Genomic DNA, 24,490 nt, shown 5'->3' on the forward strand with positions numbered 1-24,490 from the left:
CTGTCTTGTGTAAAAAAGCCTAAATATCTCCTCCATTCCCTACTGAGAGTGGGCTGAGGAATACGGAAGTGGATTTGGAAAGGATGAATAATTAATTATGTGTAATTGGGAGTAGGCAGATTCAGTGGATTGATACAGAAGTAACAAGATCAAAGGTGAAAATGAGAGGTTGAGGGGATTGATAAAAAGTGAGAGATTTGGGATGAGATGTGTCAGAGTAAATAACAAAATAGAAACTGTCCAGAGTCCACATGACTTCCTAGAACTAGCTAATCACTGGTAACCATTCATACCAAGCCAAAGCCATAACAGAAAGTGAATTAATCAAAGCAGGGTTGTAAACGCTTGCAATTTTTCCCCAGAGGATAAAATTGTGGCATAATCATGTGACAGTATTGGTCCTTATAGATATTTGGGGACTGTTTTAAAGTACAGTTCTACTGGGGAGGTTTAAAAACAAAACCAAGTGTAAAAAAGGCTGACACCAAGCTCCTAGCTATGTATCTCAAAATGTATCACAATACATTTCTAGGAGACTGGATGACTCAAGTGATTAGTAACAAGATATACAATCTTGAACTTCTAGTCTACAGTTCATATCCAGTTCTGATAGTTGTGAATTAAACTACTTGATGGGTTTTGATAGTTTATGCATGATCAGCGATTGGTCTCAGTCCAGGTCTCCATAGCTAAATGTCTACACTGCAATACACCCCCATTAGCATGTGTGCTGGTTGCTTCAGGAGCAGAGGTCAAGGATTGAATGGGCCTGAAGACTGAGCTGCTTCTCAACTTGGTGGTGATCCCTCTGAATTGACACTGGTGAGAAAACATGGAGAAATCATTCTTCATGGCACAGATTGTCTCTTTACTGTATTTATATATTACCCAGCACAATGGGGCACCAGATCAGGCTTTTGAGTGCTTTCAAAATATAGTCTCTACTACTACTAATTCTCCACAGCTGTCAGGTTAGCAACTTGCCCTGGCACACTGGTGTACATCTTGCAACTCTCAGTCCTGCCCATTGTGGTCTTATTCATCAGGGAAATCCTGTGCCTAGGTAAGGATGTGCGTATCTCTTGCATGCAGAAGGGCCCCACTCTGTGCCACCCCCAGGAAGAGATGAGGATGGAGGAAGGTGCAGTTGCAGGGCGGGGGGGGGGGGGGAATCAGCAGTCCCTTAATCCTGCTAATCATTACTACCCGCCAGATGTGAGGGTGAAACAGATGGGCTACTGCAACTGCCCCTTGGCCACTTGCTCGTGGCCCTGTCATAGTGGGAGGTGCTAGCAGGTGGCTGCTGCCTGTGCCTTGGGGCACCCTTGGCAGACGTAGATGTCTCACAGAGGCCTGGCTCCTAGGTCCTGCGGCGACCTGGTAGCGGGGCTTCCCCTCTAGGTCCCTCACCCGCTACACGCGCAGCCACCCAACCTGGCCAGCCACAAGCACACTCCCACCCGACTCTCAGACTCCGCCCCCTCCTGATCCTAACCATCGCGAGGGTTTTCTCCTCCCTCACGCGAGATTTGCTGTCTCACCCTGGCCACCTTGGCCGAATCCCTTCGGCAATTTTCGTCATTGCCAGGCTCTACCAATCGGCCATAGGAGCGCATCGATGAGCGTGGGCCCCGCGCGACAAATGTTGGGGGGGCGGCCCCGGGGTGTGGACGCGGGGGCTGTGCGGCAATCGCGGCCATACGCGCGGGGCGGCGGTTGTGGGGTGGGGTTCGGGGTAACGGGTGGGCGTGCGGGGCTCGATTGTTTAGGCCTGGCCATGGCGTCTCTCCTCCCCCCCGCCATGGCTCCCCGTGTCCCTGCTCCTCTCCTCTCAGTGAGCGAAAGTGGCCGCCGCCGCCGTCCCAGCGCCCGCAGCCGCCGCCTCCTCCTCCTCAGTAGCAGCGCGGCCGCCATCTTGGCGAGGCAGGAGCCGAGAGGGCCTCGCGGCAGGAGACAGGCTGAGCCAGCCCAGGCAGCGCAGGGCGAGAGGCCGGGTGGAGAGAGCGGGAGAGCCAGCCCAGGAGACACCCCCAGCCCCCCGCCGCTCCCGCGCCGCAGCCGGGCCCGCCACCCAGGTGAGCTACAGCGGCGGCCGGGCAAGGGCACGCTCGGCCGGGGCGGAGAGGGCCTACAGGCGGCGGCAAGGCCCGGCCAGGCCGCAGCTTCTCCCCCCCCCCGCTAAGTAGTGGCCGCAGCAGCCGGGTCTCTTCTTAAAGGGGCAGGTCTCTTCCCTCCCTCCCCGGGGACACACCCCAATATCAGCGTGGGGGGAGGGGCCCCCGGGCACGGTTGACTCTGGAGAGTCCCCCCCGGGCCCCGGAGGAGCTGCCCCCGAGCGAGGGGAGGGGCGTGTGCGCTGGTCTGGGCTGTGGAGCTAGCCGGGGCGATGTGTCCCAGCTGTACCTGTAAGGCCCACGTGCCTGGCGCTGCACGACGCCGCAGCCCGGTGCGAGGTGTAGTCACACCTGTCATGCACACTCGTAACCGTGTCACTCGGGGGGGAGACAGCCGGCTCTGTGGGTCGTGCTAGTATCTGGAGCACACGTGCAATAATACTGATACTTGCTGTTGCCTAGCAGAGGGAGTCAGGGTGTGTGGCACACCTAGGGTGACCAGATGTCCCGATTTTATAGGGACAGTCCCGATTTTGAGGTCTTTTTCTTATATAGGCTCCTATTACCCCTCACCCCTTGTCCCGATTTTTCACACTTGCTGTCTGGTCACCCTGAGTGCCTGTACCTCGTACATATCTCCAGTATTGTCTCATGAAAGTCATAATCAGGACCATCTGTCCTAATGGCACTTGTAGCACCGAGATGCAATAATGTTGCTCAAAAGCAAGGGTGGGGGGCTGTTTTATATCTGTACCTATACGCTCAAGCAATAAGATTGCACAATGGTGCTTGCTGTTGCATGGCTAAAAGAGCTAGGACAAGTCCTATCTATACTTGTAACACACATTACCAGCAAAGTGGCACAGTGACGTTTGCTGTTGCACAAGCTGATGCTTCTATATATACAGTTGTGTATGCAGATAGAAAACAGTATAGTTAAAATAAAGACAGGATAAATATTTATATCCTGAGTTTAGTCACTCATAACTTTTCCTGAAATCTTACTGTTAGGACAGTAGATGCAGAAGGGGATTAAGCTTGTGTGTTCGGTTAATGATCTCCACTAAACAAGTATTTATGATTTGATATTTATGGTTGGTGAAAACTTCTCTACTGCTCTTCTTGACTATAGGGTGCAAAATAAATCCATCCCAAACACACAGCTCCATAGAGACAGAGCCACAACTGTCAGACTAAATATAATCCACCAAACACCAACTGTGCAATGTTCAATTCATTCACCCGCACACTGTAGCTACTTTCGTCATGGGCAGCAAGGGGGAGCTGTAACTGTCCTTATGGCATCACAGATGTGAATCATATTTGTACATTTTGCATGTCATCAAGTAATCTTTCATTTATCATTCAGATGTCAAATTTCAGTACTCTTTTATTTTAGATCTTAGATACTTGTTCTTGTGTCTCGGAGGAGTATGGGGTGTTTGGCAAGATGTGCATATTGAAATGTATATATGCATTTTATTTTACTGTGCAGTTGAATCAAGTTTCACCAAATTTAGTCAGATCATCAGATCTGAGTATTCCAGATTCCATATCTTAAGAGTTAAAGGATTCTGAGATGTTTGTAAAATCAGCTTTACATTGGCTCCCACAATGTCCTGTACTGGGCAGTGGTTACTATGAATTTTCTGTATAATTTAAATATGTGATGTAGTTCTTAAAATACTAATCCTGCAATGATCTTCATGTAGATGGGTCCCTGCACTTATGTGTTGGGTGGGCACAGAGATTGGCTTATGAGGTGCTCATTGCATAATTAGAGTCTTCGTTGATTAAAAGGTAACACTTTAAGTTAAAATAAAATAAAGTTAAATATTTTGCTTATGCAGGTAAGTGCACAAGTCAGAAAATGTTGAATGAAGGCTCAGTGATCAAACTTAATTCTGCCTCCTTGCAAGAGTACATTACCATACAATCTCTATGTGATTGTATAATATTTCTCAATAATACTCCAATTTTTACTTTCTTACTAATATGGTCCCATATATAGTAAATTTTCATATCAGTTATGCCATTTTTCCCTTACATGCACATGGATATGTGAATAATGCTGTATTATTTTATAATAAAACTTGTTATTTATGGGTATACTGTTTAAACATTACTGTCGTGTGGTTGTACATCCACCAACATTAAATATGTTTTTTCTTTACTTTAGTTGATGCAGTAATGAATTCTTTATGTGCTAATGTAGTGGTTCACAAATGAATTTTTATTGTGGACAAACATAGCGACACAGCAAATTCATTGTGGCTGCAGTTTTGGCAGTTAAAATATTATACTAATGACAATTTAGTCACGTGATTATTTGGAAGTGTCTTGTAAATAAAATAATAAATCAAGTGTAAAGAATAATATGTACTATGAATACCACAAATGTTACATGGGTTTTTACTAACTATAAACATTTAAAAAAATTGTAACAAAATTCTCATACTTCTTTTTGTAGCAAAATAGTTGTAAATGTCAATGAACTTTTGTTTATTTCAAAAGGTTATTGAAAAGGAATTGTTCAGTGTTTCTCTCTTCCAGTAGTGATGGCCACACATGAAGTCCCTGATGCCTGCATGCGGTCATGTGCTGCACTTTAGAACCGCTGTTCTAATGTATTCTTCATAAATAAGGCTGTGATTTAGTCATAGCGGTCATGGAAGTCACAGATTCCGTGACTTCCAAAGACCTCCGTGACTTCAGCCAGCCCTGGCTGGGAGCTGCAGGGTCCCCTGCTGGCAGGTGGACCTCCTGCAGCTCCAGGCCGTCGCAGGTGGCAGGGGGAACACCCGCCGCTCCTGGCCGCCACAGGCGGTGGGATGATCCCCGTTGTTCTCTGGGCGGCCCGGCTCCATGGACGACAGGAGGGAGCTCACCGCTCAGGCAGGAGGAACCCCCCGGGCTCTGTGGCGGCAGGGGGAACCCCTGGAGTTTGGAGCCGTCAGCGAAGGGGGACCCTGGAGCTCCCAGCCCACCCGCAGCTGCCCAGGCTCCTTATTTTATAATGGATATTTTTAGTAAAAGTCAGGGACTGGTCACAGGCTTCTGTAAATTTTTCATTATTGCCCGTGACCTGTCTCTGACTTTTACTAAAAATACCATGACAAAATCTTAGCCTTATTCATTAACAATATCTTGAAACTAAAAATGTTCTCGGATCGATATGTAATGAAAAAACAAGAAATGGACTGCAATGTGAGGTTGTTCTCAAGATTTATAGAAAGGTTTTCTTTAACTCACTTTTTGCCAATCTGTTCCCTGTGTCTCATTTATGTTTGCAAGGCAGTATTTTAACATTGTCTAGTGATTGGGGGAACAAGTTCTTACTCACTTGGTTATAATGTATAAATTCTATACCAAGCATACAGCCTGACAAGCCTGTGTGCTGGAAATCTCCTTAGGGACTGTCAGAAGAAAGATCTTCTCTCCTCTAATGTTCCACAGCCAATATTCCAACCTGGGGTTGAAAAAACTCCATGCCAATTGTACCCCAGCTATGCCGGGGGAAAGGCTGGTGTACCAGGTCAGCAACAGATGTCCTGAATTACCCTCAACATGCTACTTAATTCTCAGTGTAGCAAGTGCATGTGACGCCCCTGTAGACAGGTGCTTCAAGAGGCACAGAATGTGTCTAAGCCTTTGTGCAGGGGCTCCAGAAATCCAGTCCCCTGCCCCTCTAGAGCTGGATTTGCCCCTAATTGAACAGGTATATAGTCAATCACATTGCTTGATTTCTCCAAGTCACTTTTCTAATCTGTAGTTTACATTGTTAAAGGTGGCATCTGTGTTGCTGGAAGTAGTGTCAGACTATTCTGTTTATTATACATTGGCTATAACACATACGTATTAAGGTTTTCTCTTCTCCACTTGTGTATATATTTCCAGTAAAACTGTCATACATGTTTATAATTCCTTTTCTTACCCTGATTGGGATATTTGGATGCAATAATAATGAACCGTTGTGTACCTGGCTGTTTGATTAGTTAATATCAATCTGTAGCTGTATAATAGATACTACATTCAAAATAGCTAACAGAATTTAATTGATCTTCATCCAACTTAATTACCTTCTTGAAAAAAAGTAACAAAAGTAATGTAGCAAAAGGAAATGTACTATAGAAAGATAATAGTATAAATTCAGATATTAGCGCCATCAATCAGAGAAGGCAAAGAAATGATCTCTCTCTTTTTTTAAATTCTAAATTGAAAAGGGGCGCATATGTTTTTTTGTGTTTTTTTTGTTTGTTTTTTTCCAGGTGTATGTATGAAGGTAGTCAAAGTAATTTGTATTTATTCAGGGTCAACCTTAATGGGGACTGAAATTTATAGGTTCATAAAATTAAATTTTCTTTGCCTGCCTGCAATCTTTTGCTAATAAATGTACTCGCTCGTTACTCTGAAGTTATATTGGGAAATATTTCCCCAGAAAAAAAGAATAAATGGGGACTACCCTTGGTTTACTAAGGCCTAGTGTATGCTATGAGGTACTCCTGGGGGGAATTCTGTGCCAAAAAATTAAAAATTCTGTGCACAGTATTTTAAAATTCTGTAAATTTTGTCAAAATAACACATATAATCACACCAGTTTCAGTTATTTTGATAATTGTTTCAAAATACCTGTCAGCGAGTATGTCTGTAATACAGGGCGGAAAAAGATTCAGGAATTTTTTTTTGACAAATAGATTCCTTACTAGACAAATCAGTACAGAACTTCGAGTAATTCATATAAATTACACTGCAGAAACATATTTCTTGCACCCCTCAGAAGCAGTGCAAAGGCATGGGGTGTCGGGGGTAATGGAGGAGCTGAGGGAGAGGGAAGGAGCCTGGGAATGAACCTGGAGGGAGTTGGGGGTGGGTGGTGGGAGAATTATCAAACAGTCTTTTTTGGGGGAGAGGGGGGATTGTTAGGGAGTTGGTGAGCCTCCCCCATGCAGGCCCTGGCTGACCGCTAGCCTCTCCCATTCAGTCAGGCACATCACCCCCCGGTCCCTGTGTGGCCCTGCAGTCCCCCTTCCATTTAGCCTCTGGTTTAATGCTGTCACTCCACTGGCTCCTGAGCCCTGCCCTGGTCTGTCCCCCCACTAGTCCTGAACCCCAGTGACCCTCCCAGCAGCCCCATGTGCCCCACTCTGTCTTCCCCCACCATGTGCCTCCTAACCTGGGCTCTGTGGGCAGGGTGCTGTTATGAATGCAGCCAGCTGCTGGCTGTTCTGGTGCCACTGTGGCCTCTGGTGGGCGAAAGACAGAATACATTTTGGGCAGAATGTATTTTCTGCGCATAAAAAAAATTCTGCATGTGCGGTGAGGGAATTCCCCTCAGTGTATATGAGGGTTTACCTGAATGGGTATACTGGCAAACCCTCCTACTGTAGACATAACTTATAACTTAACATAATATAACTTAAAGCCCTCTTTTGCTGGTATATTTTTTTACTAGTTACCCAAGCAAATTAAGCTGTGCTGGCTAAAGCAGTCTGGTATAACTGAATCTGCATTAGGGCTTTTGCTGGTTTAAAAACACAGTAAAAGAAATTGCATCCTTAATCGGCATGATTTTTACTAGCAAAAGTTTCTAGTGTGGACATGGCCTTTAGCCTCTTTGTGTATGTTTGCTTTTAAATTGGATGCTTACCTGGGGAACATTGTTGCTGTTGATGATATTTCTTGCACCATTCTGATATAATGTTTTATATGTCACAATGGAGAATTTTCCTGGAAAAAGAAAAATGAAATGCATCTCTTAGAGGGCTGAGGGAAATACAATTTGTGTGGGATTCTTTGGCTGTGGATAAACTCTTGTAATGGCTCTTAGTTAGAATGCAAAACATGAAGGGTTGAATGAGGGGGAAAATAGTGACGGAAGTGTGAAAGAACTTTAGAGGCCTGATAGGTTGTGTTCTCATTGTTCTGGGTTCCATTCTTAGGCTTTGTCTATGAATGTTCTAGTGGCATGCCTATTTCAGTTAGGGTATGACTCTTGTGGTTTTAAAAAAAAAAGGTTATACTGGGAAAAGCCCAATGTGGACACAATTATACTGGTATAAAGATACATTATACTGAACATAATAATGGTCATACTGGGTCAGACCAGAGGTCCGTCTAGCCCAGGATACTGTCTTCTGACAGTGGCCAATGCCAGGTGCCCCAGAGGGAATGAACAGAAGAGGTAATCATCAAGAGATCCACCCCCTGTCGCTCATTCCCAGCTTCTGGCAAACAGAGGCTAGGGACACCATTCCTGCCCATCCTGGCTAATAGCCATTGATGGACCTATCCTCCATGAACGTAGTTAGTTTTTTTTAACCCTGTTATAGTCTTGGCTTTCACAACATCTTCTGGCAAAAAGTTCCACATGTTGACTGTGTGTTGTGTGAAGAAATACTTCCTTTTACTTGTTTTAAACCTGCTGCCTATTAATTTCATTTGGTGACCCCTAGTTTGTGTGTTATGAGGAGTAAATAACATTTCCTACTACTGGTATAGTTTATTTCACTTCTTGTCTGGGAATAACTTTGTCCAGTGTGGAGGATTGTACCATTTTCACTGTACATTATAGTTTAAGTAATACAACTTACTACTGCAGACAGGGACTTAGTTCTGCTGTCTGCCTCTCTCTTTTCCTTCCCCCAGGCCAGCAGGGTTGTGCAAACATATCAGAGATGGCCTATTCTGCCTCGGAGGAGTTCCTTTTTTGTCATTAGCAGGGTGAAGTGATTCAAACAATAATTTTAATCACTTTAAAAAATTTGATTTGAAACAAACTGAAGCTTTGTAAAGCTAACATGAAAATGTGTGGTATTGCAACTTTAGATTTAAATTGATAGTGAACTAAATCAGTAAGGCCGTTTGGGGTTTGTTTTTTAAAGGGCACAGCTGGTAGGGCATCCTATTTGAGTTCTATGAAACTATTAGGCAAAAAAGAAAATATTGAAAGTGAAGGCCCTGATCCTGCAACTTCTTAAGCAGATATGTAATTTTACTTGCATGAATAGTACTGTTGACTTCAGTGGACTACTCGTGCTCAAAACTAACATGTACATAAGTGTTTGCAGCATAAGGGGTGCAATTGTATTTTTATTCAACTTTTCTTTTAGTGGCATAAAGTCTTTGTCACTTCAAAACAAAAGTGGTTCAGTGTTAACAGAGGTTCAATATACACCTCTACCCCGATATAACATGAATTTGGATTTAACGCGGTAAAGCAGTGCTCCGGAAGGGTGGGGCTGCGCACTCCGGTGGATCAAAGCAAGTTCGATATAACGCGGTTTCACCTGTAATGCGGTAAGATTTTTTGGCTCCCGAGAACAGCGTTATATCGAGGTAGAGGTGTATTAGCAAAGTTATTGTGAACTTTTTTAAACACAGGCCAAAATTATCAAAATTGGACACCTAAGGTAAGACTCCATATTAAGGCATGTAAGGATGGATATTTAAAAGTACTTAAGTGACCTAAGAGCACAGGTCCCATTGACTTCAAACCGCCAATGCTGATGGAACATTTCAACTTTCTTGACTTGTGGAAGTATATTGGAACGTGATGTAGGTTGCAAATATACCTCAAACTATTTGCTTTCAGCTTTGTGTTTGCATTTGTGTTCTCACAGTAAGGATGTTAGTGAGGCCCTGGACTTGTCATTTTCAGCACAGATGTATATTTTAAGTGTAAAACTTCTCAGTAGAAAATCCTTCTGCAAAAACTGAAATTATACTGAGAATTGGAAAACTAATAAAAAAAAAAAGTACAAAATATCCACTTTAGCAATCAGAGACTATAAATTGGGAAGAAAATAAAAATAATAAAAATGTTTGAAATAAAAATATATTTTGTTCCTTTTTAAAAAAAAATCATGATTTTGAATTCACCCTACTCAATAATTCTCTCCAGCTGACTAGAGGATAGTGTTGATGGTCTCCAAAGAAAGTCTAGTCAACCTTTCACCAGTGGGTTGGTGGGTTATCACACTGTTTGGCCTCAGTATTAAATGCAAAAGAGGAGAAAACGGCAATCCTTTGGGCTTCAGCTAGGATGTAGAGGTTCTGAGGCATGCAAAAAAATGTAAGGCAAGGATCTTGAAAAAGATCCACTGTTGCAACCAGACATACATAAAAATTCTCTCTGTTTTTGAAGTGAAATATAATTTTTAAGTTGTGTGCATGTCATATATAGGGCTTCTGGTTTAAATGGACTTTTATTGTAAAAGCATGTTGAAATCAAGGTCAGCAATAGCCAGCAAATATTTGTTTAAGCTGGAAAACCCAGTGTTTTAAAGCTGATCTTTCTCTGTGCTTCTAGAAGGCAAGATGTTTGCTGTTGTTTAGTGGAAGTAAATGCCAAAACCTTGGAAGCCCTTAATATAAAACATAACTAGTTGCTTCCAAACATGTCCTTGGAGAGTTCTCCTCTAGTGCTGTTTGTTGACTGAATAGACATTGTAATAGGCAGATTTTTAAAAAAGCAAACAAAAACCCCACACCTAAATTATAGTTCAACTAAATAGTGATCTAAAAGCAGTGTCTGTGGGCAAGATACTTTAAAAAATTTAGCTTAAACCTCAAGTATTTCTCAGTGTGTCTTGATTAAGGTTAATCAAGGTTACTCCTACCCAGTTTGAAGGTGGTTAGAACTCTAAACCCAATGGCATAACTTCATGTTTGCCTTTAATAATTTAGAGGGTCACATAAGAACGGCCCTACTGGGTCAGACCAAAGGTTCATCTAGCCCAGTATCCTGTCTTCCAATAGTGGCCAGTGCCAGGTGCCCCAGAGGGCATGAACAGAACAGGTAATCATCAAGTGATCCATCCCCTGTTACTCATTCCCAGCTTCTGGCAAACAGAGGCTAGGGGCACCATTGATGGACCTATCCTCCATGAATTTATCTAGTTCTTTTTTGAACCCTGTTATGGTCTTGTCCTTCACAACATCCTCTGGCAAGGAGTTCCACAGGTTGACTGTGCATTGTGTGAAGAAATACTTCCTTTTATTTGTTTTAAACCTGCTGCCTATTCATTTCATTTGGTGACCCCTAGTTCTTGTGTTATGAGAAGTAGTAAACAACACTTTCTTATTTACTTTCTCTACACCAGTCATGATTTTATAGATCTCAATCATATCTCCACTTAACTGTCTCTTTTCCAAGCTGAAAAGTCCCGGTCTTATTAATCTCTCCTCATATGGAAGCCATTCCATACCCCTAATCATTTTTGTTGCCCTTTTCTGAACCTTTTCCAATTCCAATATATCTTTTTTGAGATGGGGCGACCAAATCTGCACACAGTATTCAAGATGTGGGCATACCATGGATTTATATAGAGGCAACATGATATTTTCTGTCCTATTTTCTATCCTTTTCTTAATTATTCCCAGCATTCTGTTCGCTTTTTTTAACTGCCGCTGCACATTGAGTGGATATTTTCAGAGAACTATCCACAATGACTCCAAGATCTCTTTCTTGAGTGGTAACAGCTAATTTAGACCCCATCATTTTATAAGTATAGTTGGGATTATGCTTTCCAGTGTGCATTACTTTGCATTTATCAACATTAATATGATACAATCCAGTAGTCACTCTCTGCGCTCATGGTTGAATCTTTTTATTATCTTTATTTCAAATGCCAGTCTTCGGCACTCCAACAAAGCAAATCACAAAAATAACTTCCTGAACCACTGTGGAATAGTTTTTTAGAACTAAGACAGACAACCTGCTAAATTTGATATTAAAACTTACTAAAGAGTTGGAACAAATCAGAAAGAAAGTCAAGATGGTGGAGCCTTTTACTCTGCAAAAACTAGCCATCAGGGCACCAGGGTAAATCACCCGAACTTTCCCACAGTAATCATAGAACTGGAAGAGGGACCTCAAGAGGTCATCTAGTCCAGTTCCCTGCACCCAAGGCAGGTCTAAGTATTATCTAGACCATCCCTGACAGGTGTTGGTAAGTAACGGATGGTAAGTTTTCAGAAATCAAAATATCTCTCCAATCCTCATTAGACCAACTAGCTCAGGGGTCTCAAACACGCGGCCCGGGGGCCGCATGCGGCCCGCGGGGTTATTTTCTGTGGCCCGCTAGCTCCTCGTGGCCCCCCCGCCCTCCCCCAGTGTTTACCTAGAGCTGCTCCGGCTCGACGTGCACCAGGGGCAGGGCAGACTCCCTGCCCCCACGCCGTTCCGGGAAGCGAATGGAACCTGGGGAAGGAGGGGCGCAGGGGTGTGTGTGGCTGTTGCTTCAGGCACCGCCCCCAGCAGCTCCCATTGGCCGGGAACCGCGGTCAATGGGAGCTGCTGGGGGCGGTGCCTGAAGCAACAGCCACACACACCCCTGCGCCCCTCCTTCCCCAGATTCCGTCGGCTTCCCGGAGCGGAGTGGTGTGGGGGCAGGGCAGGCATGGAGCCTACCCTGCCCCCAGTGCACGTTGGGCCGGAGCCCACCCCCCAAACCTCTCCTGCAACTGAACCTCCTGCCGCACCCAGCACACACCCCGATCCCCTGCTGCACCCCACACCCCTCCTGCACCCCACACCCCAACTCCGTACCCTGAGCCCCCGCCACACCCCACAGAGTTGGGGTGGGGATTTCAGGGAAGGGGTTGGAATGGGGGCAGGGAAGGGGTGGGAAGAGGCGGGGCAGGGGCAGGGCCTCATGGAAGGGGTGGAGTGGGGGCGGGGCCAAGGATGGCGGGGGGGAGATGTCAGTAAATGCGGCCCTGGGGCCAATGTACTAGTCCTCATGTGGCCCTCGTGGTCATTTGAGTTTGAGGCCCCTGAACTAGCTGATGGAATAAATGGATTTCAGAATCCTCTAACAGCAGTGGAACAAATTGTATTGCCATCTGAAATAGCCCAAAAATAATAGATGGTTGTCTGTGGTTCCTTGAAAACAGTCACCTAAGTACTGATGTGGATGAGACTGAAGACATTTAAAAAAAAAGGAAAAGCACTCATATCTTGAATCTCCTGGAAGGAGTGGAGAACCTTGATCAAACAAGCATTATTTCTTGGTGGTTCAAAAAAACTACCAGGTTGACAAAAAGGACTAAGTCTAAAAATAAGGGCTCATCGGGTGCCAAGTGTGCAAGAAATGACTGCTACTCCCAACTTGCAACTATCTACCTACATAATTTTAAAGACATTTTATTTTCTCAAATGCCAAAAACTGTAATGTGCATAGAGATTTCTCCATATTTGCAGTGACAGAGAACAGCAAGGAAACTATTCAGAGATGATGGTTTTAGATATGTATTACTTTGTATCCAGCAACCCCAAAGATCTTTAAAGGAACACAAATTTGCAAATTTCAGAGCTTCTACAGGGCTTTTTAAACAGGCTTAAGAAATATGTAACTCAGAGTGTTAAGGCACCTTTTTGTGAAAATTAATGCAGATATATGCTTAAAATGGCAATATTATTTAGGTAAAAGAGATATTTCAATATTTTTACTTATTTCTGTGTTATGTTTATCTTTGATCCGTTAATAGGAAACATTATAATACTTCTAATTGAGAGAAGTCTTTAATTTCCATGTAGCCTACAGACTGTACTAATTAAGGGGGCGTATATCTGTGATGCTTCCTGGGATACCCAGAGCTGTGAGTCAGCTTGTTACCACCTGCCTCCAGACTGGGGGAGTCTTGTCTGTACCCGCTAAGTATTAGTTTCCTAACACAACCACCCTGTTAGTCACTCAAGCACTCTCCTCTGGGCTGCATCAGACCTGTCTTTGCCTTGCAGGTTGACAACAAATGCACCTGACTCCCCGACTCTTCAAAGTGTGCCTCTGTGGTAGCCAGCCCCAATCAGTGGATACCCACAGAAATCCCAGATCCTCTGTTTCCAATGGAACAGTGTATCTCAGTTCACCAGTTTTACCTTAGAGCTGTGGTCTCCAAAGTGGGGTTGGCAAGAGGATCCTTGGGGGTGCACGGCAGGAAGAGTGCTTTTATTTTCACCTTTGGCAGTCCGGGCGGCCTTTTTTTTTTTGCTTCGGCACAGCAGGGGATGCGTGCTCAAAAATTTTTTACTGATAGGGGTGTGCGATCAAAAAAGTTTGGAGACCACTGCCTTAGAACACCACTCCTGTAATACACACAGTGCTTGACTTCAATTATAAAGCAAAAGGAAAGAATTTAAGATTATTTCTTTATTTAAGAAAGGTTGGAGATTCAAATAAAAACCAGTATGAGAGATGAGAACAAATGGTAACATATAAAACAACATCACAGCACATATTCTAAAGCCTAAACCTAACTAACAAGTTATCCTCCTGTGTAAAGAAGCTTATCTCACCCAAAATTCTCTCCAGTGTTTTCCACCCATTTGGTGGAGACCCTTTCTCATAAAATCAAGCCTGTTGAGAGCTTGTCTTTTCAGACTGATGGACTACGTAGGGGTTCCTCTGTACTCCAGATATAGTTTCAAAAGTTAATTGTATTACTCCTAAACAGGGTAACACCTGCTGTTTACCTCTTCCTGTTAATTTCCTCTCTCTGAAGATTTCACCATCCTTCATTGGCATTCAGTTCAGATTTGTGAGTGGAGGTCCATTGTGAACCATATAATACTTAATTTATATGTAAGCAGACATACAGATAAACATTTTTTGTTTGAAAGAGAATCTGCTTTTTACATTTGCTTGTGCCCAGCCCTAGACACAGATCTTAAGAACATACTTTTCAGTATTTATATATGTAAATGCTTATACAACAGCCATACATGCATTTTTGCAATGATTTTGATGACTTGAATGACACAATCTTTCAATAGAGACATCACATGATACTCATTACAGAATTCATAGACTATCAGGGTTGGAAGGGACCTCAGGAGGTCATCTAGTCCAACCCCTGCTCAAAGCAGGCCCAATCCCCAGACAGATTTTTGCCCCAGATCCCTAAATGGCTCCCTCAAGAATTGAACTCAAACCCCTGGGTTTAGCAGGCTAAATACCAAACCCAGGGGATTCCTGTTAATCTTATGCCAGTTGGCATCAAGAAGTCCTTGGGTCATAATATCAAGTATCATTCAGATACTTCTCTTATAGATTGTTCAGGGCAGCTTTTTCGGTATCCTTTTCTTATGGGTCTACTGCTGATCTTTACATCTGACTAAAATTGTGATATAGGAATGAATGAAGTTTACCGCTTTCACTAGCGGGCATATTTGACCCTATTAATATGTAATAACCAATTAAAATGACATTCAGATTTTGCCATTGTTAACTTGTTTAACATTAAACACAATAAGCACATTTTGTAGCACTTGCAAATCTCAGCCCTTTCCCCTCACTCTCCTTTCTTTTTACACCCAACTATATTTCTAAGAGGCAGAGATTTTAGGACATTATTTTATCACTGTCAATGAGTTGAGAGCCACTATGAGAGTATTGTGCAAGTTTAAAAAAAAAAAAATAGTTCCATGATAAATTCAATGACTGGACCTTTGTTCTGTCTACAGTATGACTGTAAAAATGGTTTAATGAATTTGTCCTCAGCAGAGTTTTAGTATGTTTAAGAACATGTGTTAAATTCAGAAGTTTTATTTAGTTATTCAGAGGCAAGATATTGATTACCCAGTATAACTGAATTAAGAAGGGTATTCTAGCAACCAACATTATATGTAAAGCTTATTTAGATAAGAATGCCTTGCATAAAGAGATTAAGTATAATGCAACCTTCCACTTGTTTTCATGCAAATCCTGTAAGTGGAATATAAATGGCATTTACCACATAATAAAATATAAGAAAGTTCTCTTCTGTCTCAAGTGTGGAAGTGGATATTACCCTAACTCAGGAAATGCATCTAAATACTTCAAAATACAATTAATTGGAAAAAAAAAAAAAGTTTGGGTGGGACAAGTATTTGATGTATCCAACAGTACACCCATCAAAAGGAAGTTACTGTGTTCATAAAACTTCCCTTTGTGGTTACTACAGTTTTTTGAAGACCAGAGAGGAATATTATCTCTTGCTTTCTGGCACACTGCCTGGGAATCTTAATATTTGGTGTATGTATGCCCCTGTAAATATATCTGTTTTCTGTCTGATTTATTTACTAATTGTTCCCAGCACACACACAAATCATTTATGGGAGGAGACTTTAGTGCTATGTTTAAAATTTGGGTTAGATGAAATTCCCCAATTTACAGATTAGCAAAAAATCTAAAACCTTCAATTCTGTCCTTATGGGAAAAAATGTAGTTGATGTCTGGTGACTGTTAAACCCAAAAAGTAAAGAATCTACTTTCCAAAGTTCATGATTCCTCATCTGGAATAAGTTTGATTTTCATAAAGGCTGAAAAAGCCTCAAAATATTTAGTTTCTGAGGCTCTGATCCTGCTAAAAGTATGCATGAGCTTAAAGTTATTATCTATATTTGGGCAAAAGTTGGATGATGTATTCATATCCTGATGATGATGATGATATACTCCCCACTGCAACGGTAATCAAGGGGGATATTAAACGATAACTGTTCAAAATCTGTTTTAAAATCATCAGGTCTGGGGAACTTGCATCCAGGAGTTTTAAAAGAGCTGGCTGAGGTGCTGTTTAGACCATTAATTAATTTAATAAGTATATGAACACTGGAGAAGTTCCAGAGGATTGGAAAAAAAACTAATGTACCAATATTTGGAAAGAGTAAACAGGATGATCTGGTTAATTATAGGCCTGTCATTGATCTTTGGTAAAGTAATGGAATTGCTGATACAGGGCTAGATTTAATAAAGAATTAAAGGAGGTTAGTTAATAACAGTCAGTATGGGTTTATGGAAAATAGACCTTGTCAAACTAACTTGATATCTTCAAGAGACAAGGTGGGTGAGGTTAATCTCTTTTATTGGACCTATTTCTATTGGTGGGAGAGACAAGATAATGAAATTACAATTTAGGTTGATAAAAGTAATAGTGTTGATGGAATATATTTAGACTTCTGTAAGTCATTTAACTTGGTACCACACAACATTTTGATTACAAAACTAGAACTATATAAAATTAGTATGGCACACACTAAGTAGTTTAAAAATTGTCTATTTTTCAAAATGTAATTGTAAATAGTGAATCATTGAGTGGGTGTCTTTCTAGCCAAGTCCTATAGAGATCATTTCTTGGCCCTCCTCTATTTAAGACTTTTATCAGCGATCTGGAATAAAACATAAAATCATTACTGCTTAAACTTGACGATGACAAAAAGATGGGGGAGTGATAAATAATGAAGAGAACAGGTCACTGATACAGAACAATCTGGATCGGCTGATAAACTGGCCTCAAGCAAACATTTTTCTATACGGCCAAATGTAAGGTCATATTCTTAATTTCTATATATGTAGGCCATACTTGAGGGATGGGGCTCTGTCCTGGGAAGGAGTGACTCTGAAAAAGACTTAGGGGTCTTGGTGGATAATCAGCTGAACTTGCGCTCCCAGTGTGAATGTGATCCTTGGATGTGAAAATGGTGAATATCAAAGAGTAAGGAGGTTATATTACCTTTGTATTTGACACTGGTGGAACTGCTACTGGGTTACTGTGTCCAGTTCTAGTGTCTCCAATTCAGGAAGGATGTTGATAAATTGGAGAGGGTTCAGAGAAGAGCCACAAGATTGATTAAAGGATTAGAAAACATTCTTTTATGGTGAGAGATTTAAGGAGCTCAGTCTATTTAGTTTATCAGAGATGGTTAAAGGATGATTTGATCAGTTTATAACTACTTACCTGGAGAACAGAAATTTGATATTAGAGGGATCTTCAGTTTAGCAGACAAAGGTGTAACAGGAGTCAGTGTCTGGAAGTTGAAGATAAACAAATTCAGATTAGAAATCAGATGCAATTTTTTAATAGTCGTAATTAACCCTGGGAACAATTTACCAAGGGTTGTGGTGGATTCTCCATCTCTGGAAAGTTTTAAATCAAGACTGCATATTTTCCTAAAAGATATGCTCTAGTTCAACCACACCCATTGAACTTAAAGTAGAATTCAGGTCAGGGAAGTCTTATGGCCTGTGTTATGCAGGAGGTCAGACTATGTAATCTCAGAAATCCTTTCTGGCCTTAAAATCTACAAATCTTTACTAAGTCCTTGCAGAATCAAGGCCAAAAATGGGTACAGTACTCATTTCAGATGATGTTCCTGAAGACCCAGACCCTTGACTAAAAGCACAAGCTAAAAATAAAACACATTTGTTCACTTCAGTCATTGAAAAAATGTAGCAATATTTTGATATAAATAACAATGGGGAATTCTCCTTTCAAGTTTTGTGGCATTCAAAGATACCTTTTGAGAAATTGTTATTACGCATATGACACAAACCAGAAGAATTAGTTAGAAGGCAATTGATCTTGGCAAAGAAACTATAAAACTCCTCAACAGCTGATTTATGGTGCTTCCCAAGAAACAAAATCTCAAACTGAACATATTTATCTGCAACTGAACATCATTATCACATAGGTAGGACCCTACCAAATTCACGATCCATTTTTATCAATTTCATGGCCAGAGGGTTTAAAGTTGATCAATTTCACGTTTTCAGATGTTTACATCTGAAATTTCACAGTGTTGTAACTGGGGATCTCTACCCAAAAGGTACCTGGAAGTGGGTCTCATCTGCCCCCTTCATCCCCACCCCGAGCTGCCATGCAAGGGAAGGACAAGTCTTGTCACTCCCCAGCCCAGTAGGGACTTGTAGCTAGGAGCTGGGGCACTCCTAGCAGCTGGGGAATATTGGATCATCTCCACAAGTCTCCTCCAGCTGCAGGAACCTCTGGGGCTGGAGCTTCCTGCAGCAGGGGAAAGCACTCTGAGGTGGATTTGATCTGCCTGGGAGAGCTGCCCTACGGGGAAGGACAATTCCTGTCCCTTGCCAGACCAGCAGCAAGAAGGAGAGCAGATTTCACAGGGAAAGGCTTATTTCACAGTCTGTGACATGTTTTTTCACTGTCATGAATTGGTAGGGCCCTACACATAGGGCATAAGTAGCTCTCATATGCACAGTAACTTTTTTTGAATTTGGAAATAAAACCAATCATATGTGTTCAAAAATAAGCTTTCTTATTACTGTCCTGACCATTATGCCTGTATTTGTAACAGAAGAAAACAAAAGAACAATTGATAAGGTTGTAGTAGAGACCTTCTCAAAGTCTGCTAAACATTTATTTACCTTGAATAACTTCAGCAACATAAATATTTCAGGCTTTTTTGGAGAACCTAAAATCCTGAAGATAAAGAACAGTTTGAAGCAAAAAGGCTATTTGGGATTAGTGTTAGACAACCAAGGAGCTTTCAGTAACGTTACTAAATGGACTGGGTAAGAAAGGAATTTGGATGATTTTTAAAAAATACATAAGAAAAAAAATACATAGGCAATAGTTGATACTAAATATAGCAAAAGGAGCAACAGTTTAATTTTAGACTGTAAGCTGTTTTGGGCAAGAATTTGTAGTATGTTTGTAAACCAAATATCAAGCACACCTTGTGGCACTATAAAAGTAATAGTTATGATATGCATGAGGAAAAAGATATGCATGAGGGAAAAATACAATGTAGCTTCAACTGTGAACTTAAGCGGGGTCCACTCAAAAAGTTCTTCTCCTGTGTTGGTTTTTGTGACTCCTTTCTCTTCCAGAACACCTTATATAAGATTCAACTGAAAAAAGGTTTCTCTAACTTTTTTTAATCTCTGGGTTAAAAGTATGCAGTTCATATGATATATGCTGCTGCCCGTTTCATTCAAAGATCAGCTTGTTTCCTTTAATAATGGTAAATGTTTCAGTACATGATTCTTACTTTCATCGGTTGGATTCTTCGTACTTCCTGTGTTCCTACCTCAATATTATTTGATATAAGGCATTGTTGTACTAGATCAGGCCACTGCTCAGTCTCTCTGAAAATAGACCATAAATGCCTATAGGAAAATATAGAGAACTTATTTGGCCAAGTTAACATTGTTATTGAAATTCTAGTTTGTGCATTTCCTGATTTTTTTTAAACTATGCAGCCTTAGTATTACATTAACAGATTTTGCAGCTTATATACGTATACAAAGTTGTGTAATTTAACGTGCCCAGAATTTTGTATTCCTATTCTTGGTGACCATATATTGAAATAAGGTGCTTGTCAGCTAGCCAAAGAGAGGAACAGAAGTTTTATGAGCTGGGGACAAAAGTGATCAATGATATAGCAACACTAGAATAGCATAACTGCTGGCTTGTTTTGAAACTCTTTATTTCAGTCAATTGGTTGACCAGTGTGCTTGAAATAATCCCTTATTAAAACATTATTGCCATATTTAAAGTGCTGTAGAAACATTAATGAATCCCCATAACAATTTTGTCAGGTAGATATGTATAACTATTCCCATTTTACGATGCAGACTGAGGCAGAATGGTGAAGTGACTTGTCCAAGACCACACATGGTGACGGAGTCCACAATAAAACTAACGTTGGGAATGGGCTTTCCTGACGCCACACCCCGTTAGTATCTCCAGAACCCAATACTTAATAAAAGTCAACCCTCTGTGTTTCTAATATCTAGGTGGCAGCAGTAATGCCTGTTTGTAACAGGATGAAGGTGCACTACAGAAAAGCGCAACAACTTTATTGTTGATTATTTTATTTTATTTTATTTCTTACTGCTTAAGAATTTTTTGTTCCCAGAAAGTTTTGTCAATTTGATTTCATGGAAAGTTTTTGGAATCCCCAGTCATTCCAACTTTCCATTGTTCTCTGGCTAGTCTTTCGGTTACTTCAGAAATCTCTAGCTTGTAAGCTCTTTTGATGAGGAACCCTGTTTTTCTCTGTCTTCTATGAAGTGTTTAGCATCTTCTGGGGTTCTATAAAATAATATGCAATATATTCTGCCAGTGCACTTAATTCCCTCTCTTCAGTCCCTGGTAATTGACATAATAGTAATGGGTGCATTTTGTTCTCATCCAGCTGTGTGTTTGGAGGCATCTGTGCATGAGGACAGATTTGTTCTATGGCCTCGGAGCTGGGTGCCAGGGAGGATGGCAGCTGCACAGAGCTGGCGAAGCCCCTCTATCTGCAATGTCTGGAGAGAGCTCTGCGATTGGATCAGTTTCTACGACAGACATCCACCATCTTCAACAGGAGTATATCCAGGTACCAAAAACCTATCCTGTTTTAGGTTGGGAATGCCCAGTAAAGAGACATTGTATAGTATTGTTTCCAGGCAGCCTCCATAGTAAGGGGTTAGTAACCACTTGTACAAAGTATAAATCCTGCTTTTTCAAGGATTTTTGTTCTATGGTCTTTTTACCTAACATTGATTGGTTACTTGGCTCATTGTTAGCCCAGATACTGTATAATGGTCAAGAATTCTTTTTGTCAGCTTTTACTAAAAAGTAAGCTTAGTTTATTAAATCTTAAATCAGTTTTTCAGGGAATTGGCCCTTAATCATTTGCAACATCTCAGTGCTGTTTTCAGACACAGAATTGTGTGTTAGGAGACAAATAGAACTATTAAGAAACAAAAATCTTCTCTTAAAAAAACAAACCAACCAACCAACCTACCAGTATCATCTTTGTAAAACATGTTGAGATCTTCCAATGAGAAGTGCTATGTAAGCATAAAGTATTATTACATGTACAAGTCAAACATGACTTTAGTAAGGTGTCCATTAGCATCCTTGATAAAATGTTTCATTCAAACAAATTTCATTTTCTATATGAATTTTGGATATGGAAATTGATGTGAAATAAGAGGGCTTTGGGGGGGGGGGTCAGAAAATTGGTTACCCATAGGAAAATGTAAAAAGGAGTAGACTTTTTTTATCACCATTTACTGCTTTTATGATTTCTTCTGTTGTATTACCAAAGAGCAGTAGCAATGCCGTAGCTAAAGGTGAGCAGAGCTTTCTGTTCAAGAGCTCATTTTTCAGAGTGCTCTAAAGTGCATATGAATATTTATAGGCAGATTGCCTTGAAAACTGCCATGAAATATCAGGGCAGGGGTAGAGTTAATGGTGCAAATCTGGGGTTATTTGCTCCAGTGGGTCAAGTTACAGACTCCCCTTCAAGTGACCCACTTTTAAAAAAAATTCCGTTCTGAATCTTTCCCCCTCCCCCCCCTTCAGAGCTGGGGGGAAAATATAGGAAGGATCCACGTGAAACTGATATCAGTGGATTTCTCATTATTTCAGCTAGTGAATGCCACAGAGAATCATCTACGACACTATTTCAAAAGTTTAGACTTTTTCTGGTTCTGTAAAGGGGTTCACAACTGTTGGTAGTCAAATCTGGGATGGAAGAAGGATAGAACCAAAACACATCAATTTCAAGTTGATTTTTCAAAGGGTTGTATAATTTACAAGCACATCCAGATTGGTTTAAAATTTAGTATGCCAGTAGAGGACCTGGATTACAGTTTGTGGTGTAAATTTGGAGTCACTGGCTCAAGAGTTTCCTAAGATACAGCCCTTAACGAGGCTTGCTTTTACTTTTCAATGTGTTTTCTAAATGTGTGTCTAGGCAGATTGCCTTGAAAATAGTTATGCCACAGGATAGTAGATATGGCAAATTTGGAATTATCTGGTCAAGGAGTTCCCAAGATGAAGTCCTTCCCCCCAGTTACCTGCTTTTAATTTTCAGTGTGTTCTAGAATCACGCACGCATCAACAAAACTGGGTGGGTAATTGAGAATGGTCATGCTTCAAGTACACAGCATTGAGAAACATGGGAAATTGAGAATGGACATGTTCTATACATGACACAGCTACATAAGTTCTGAGATGTGGGCAAGGAGCTGAGACAAAGAAACCTGTGCCCAGGCTTATCTCACGGCTCAGGTTCTTACTTAATTCATGCTCCCCAAGGAAATGCTCAATGAGTGAGAAGCTGAATGAGTGACCCGCTCAGTTGGTGGCTTAGGCTGAGTGGAGCTGATCTGAACTTTAACTTTGCCTTTGAAGCACTAACACTAAGACTTACAACTATAACAGTACCTTACTCCTCCATAACCAATCCTGTCACTTTGTACACTGCACAACTCCAAGTCAGCACTCCCACTCATGCAGTCCAGTGGAGCCTTGCTGTGCTCTGTGCAGCCCTCTTGATCCAGAGAATACTTGCGGCTGGTTGGAAAAGGCTAAGGGAGAGGTCAGGTACTATGATCTTCCTGATGATTTAGGACAGGGATCAAAGTGGGCAGAGCTGAGTGTGTGTAGTGTCATCTTAATTCTGCATTGCTTGTTTTCTAACATTTATGTTCTGGGAATTGAGTTCTCCTGCTCTAGAAGGGCATGAGATGCATAGAGCAGCACTGAGCACCTACAACCTTAACTCAACATTAACAAAATTTTGGGTGTAAATACCAACATATGATCCTTTCCACCTTTCCTTTATTCGGATATGTCTGGGCAATGTCATTGAATATGAGCCTGAGAACCATTCTATGTTTTTGGTATGATGATCCACTGCATTTATCATGTTTGATTATCTCCAATTCTCGGGTGGTTACAAGACCTCATTTCAGTGCAATTTTATAGCATAGGACAATATGTGCAATGTCTTGGTTTATCAGTTAATTGCATATGTGGCTGAGAACAATACAGTGCTTGAAGCCCATAAATTTCCAGCAAAGAGCTGAACACATTTATCTATATAATACACAGAGCAGGTAAAGAGTAGTGACTTGTAATGCCCTTTAATACAGATTTCATAAAAGATATCAGACTCCACTATACCAGATTGCTTAAATGGTCTTTGAAATAGAGGGCCATCCATAAGACCTACATCAATTACCAGACTCTCTTCTATCACCTCCTCTTCCAAAATTTTCCATGAAATGTTGCTCTAGACTCATTTTCCTATTTCCCAAGATCCTTCTCCCTGGAATAATAAGGCAAAATTATGACTTCATTTGCTTTGCGTTTATATTTTTAAATCACTACACCATTTTATTAAAAGGTTTATGATACATGAATTTGCCACTGCTCTGTAAATTGATAATAAGAAGTTAACATTAATCAATGCTTCAAATTGTATAATTGTTGCAGAAAGTTTGAGACTTTTCCAATCCCTAATTCCTAATCTCCAGTACAAGTGCCACACAGGAAAATTGCATTTTCTATAATGTCTTTTATGGGTGTCCTTGCCCCTAGTGTTTTTCTCTCCTGCTGTGATCATATTTTTGTGTGTCCTATTGCAGTGATGAAAGCGAGGATGGATTGGATGACAATCCTTTGCTGCCACAGTCTGGGGATTCCCTGATGCAAGTTAAAGAAGAGCCCCCAAATTCATTGCTTGGGGAATCTTCTGGAGCAGGAAATTCTGGGATGTTAAACACACATTCCCTCAATGGAATACTGCAGCCAGGTGAGTGTGCATCAGATTGAATTCCTGCTTGCTATGGGGTAAG

At 41.3% G+C, this 24,490-nt stretch overlaps 1 protein-coding gene across 1 annotated transcript in view; it reads left to right on the plus strand.

Annotated features, from left to right (window-relative positions):
- The first annotated feature begins 1,821 nt into the window (after nucleotides 1-1,821).
- INO80 (INO80 complex ATPase subunit) overlaps nucleotides 1,822-24,490 on the plus strand; it is a 119,431-nt gene continuing 96,762 nt past the window's right edge. The window contains exons 1-3 of the mRNA XM_054028174.1: nucleotides 1,822-2,075; nucleotides 21,049-21,234; nucleotides 24,281-24,447. Of these exons, the coding sequence (XP_053884149.1) occupies nucleotides 21,092-21,234; nucleotides 24,281-24,447 (310 nt within the window). The 5' untranslated portion in view covers nucleotides 1,822-2,075; nucleotides 21,049-21,091. The remainder of the gene's footprint in view (nucleotides 2,076-21,048; nucleotides 21,235-24,280; nucleotides 24,448-24,490) is intronic.

Source organism: Malaclemys terrapin, chromosome 4 (assembly GCF_027887155.1).
Source record: "Malaclemys terrapin pileata isolate rMalTer1 chromosome 4, rMalTer1.hap1, whole genome shotgun sequence".
Lineage (NCBI taxonomy): Eukaryota > Metazoa > Chordata > Testudines > Emydidae > Malaclemys > Malaclemys terrapin.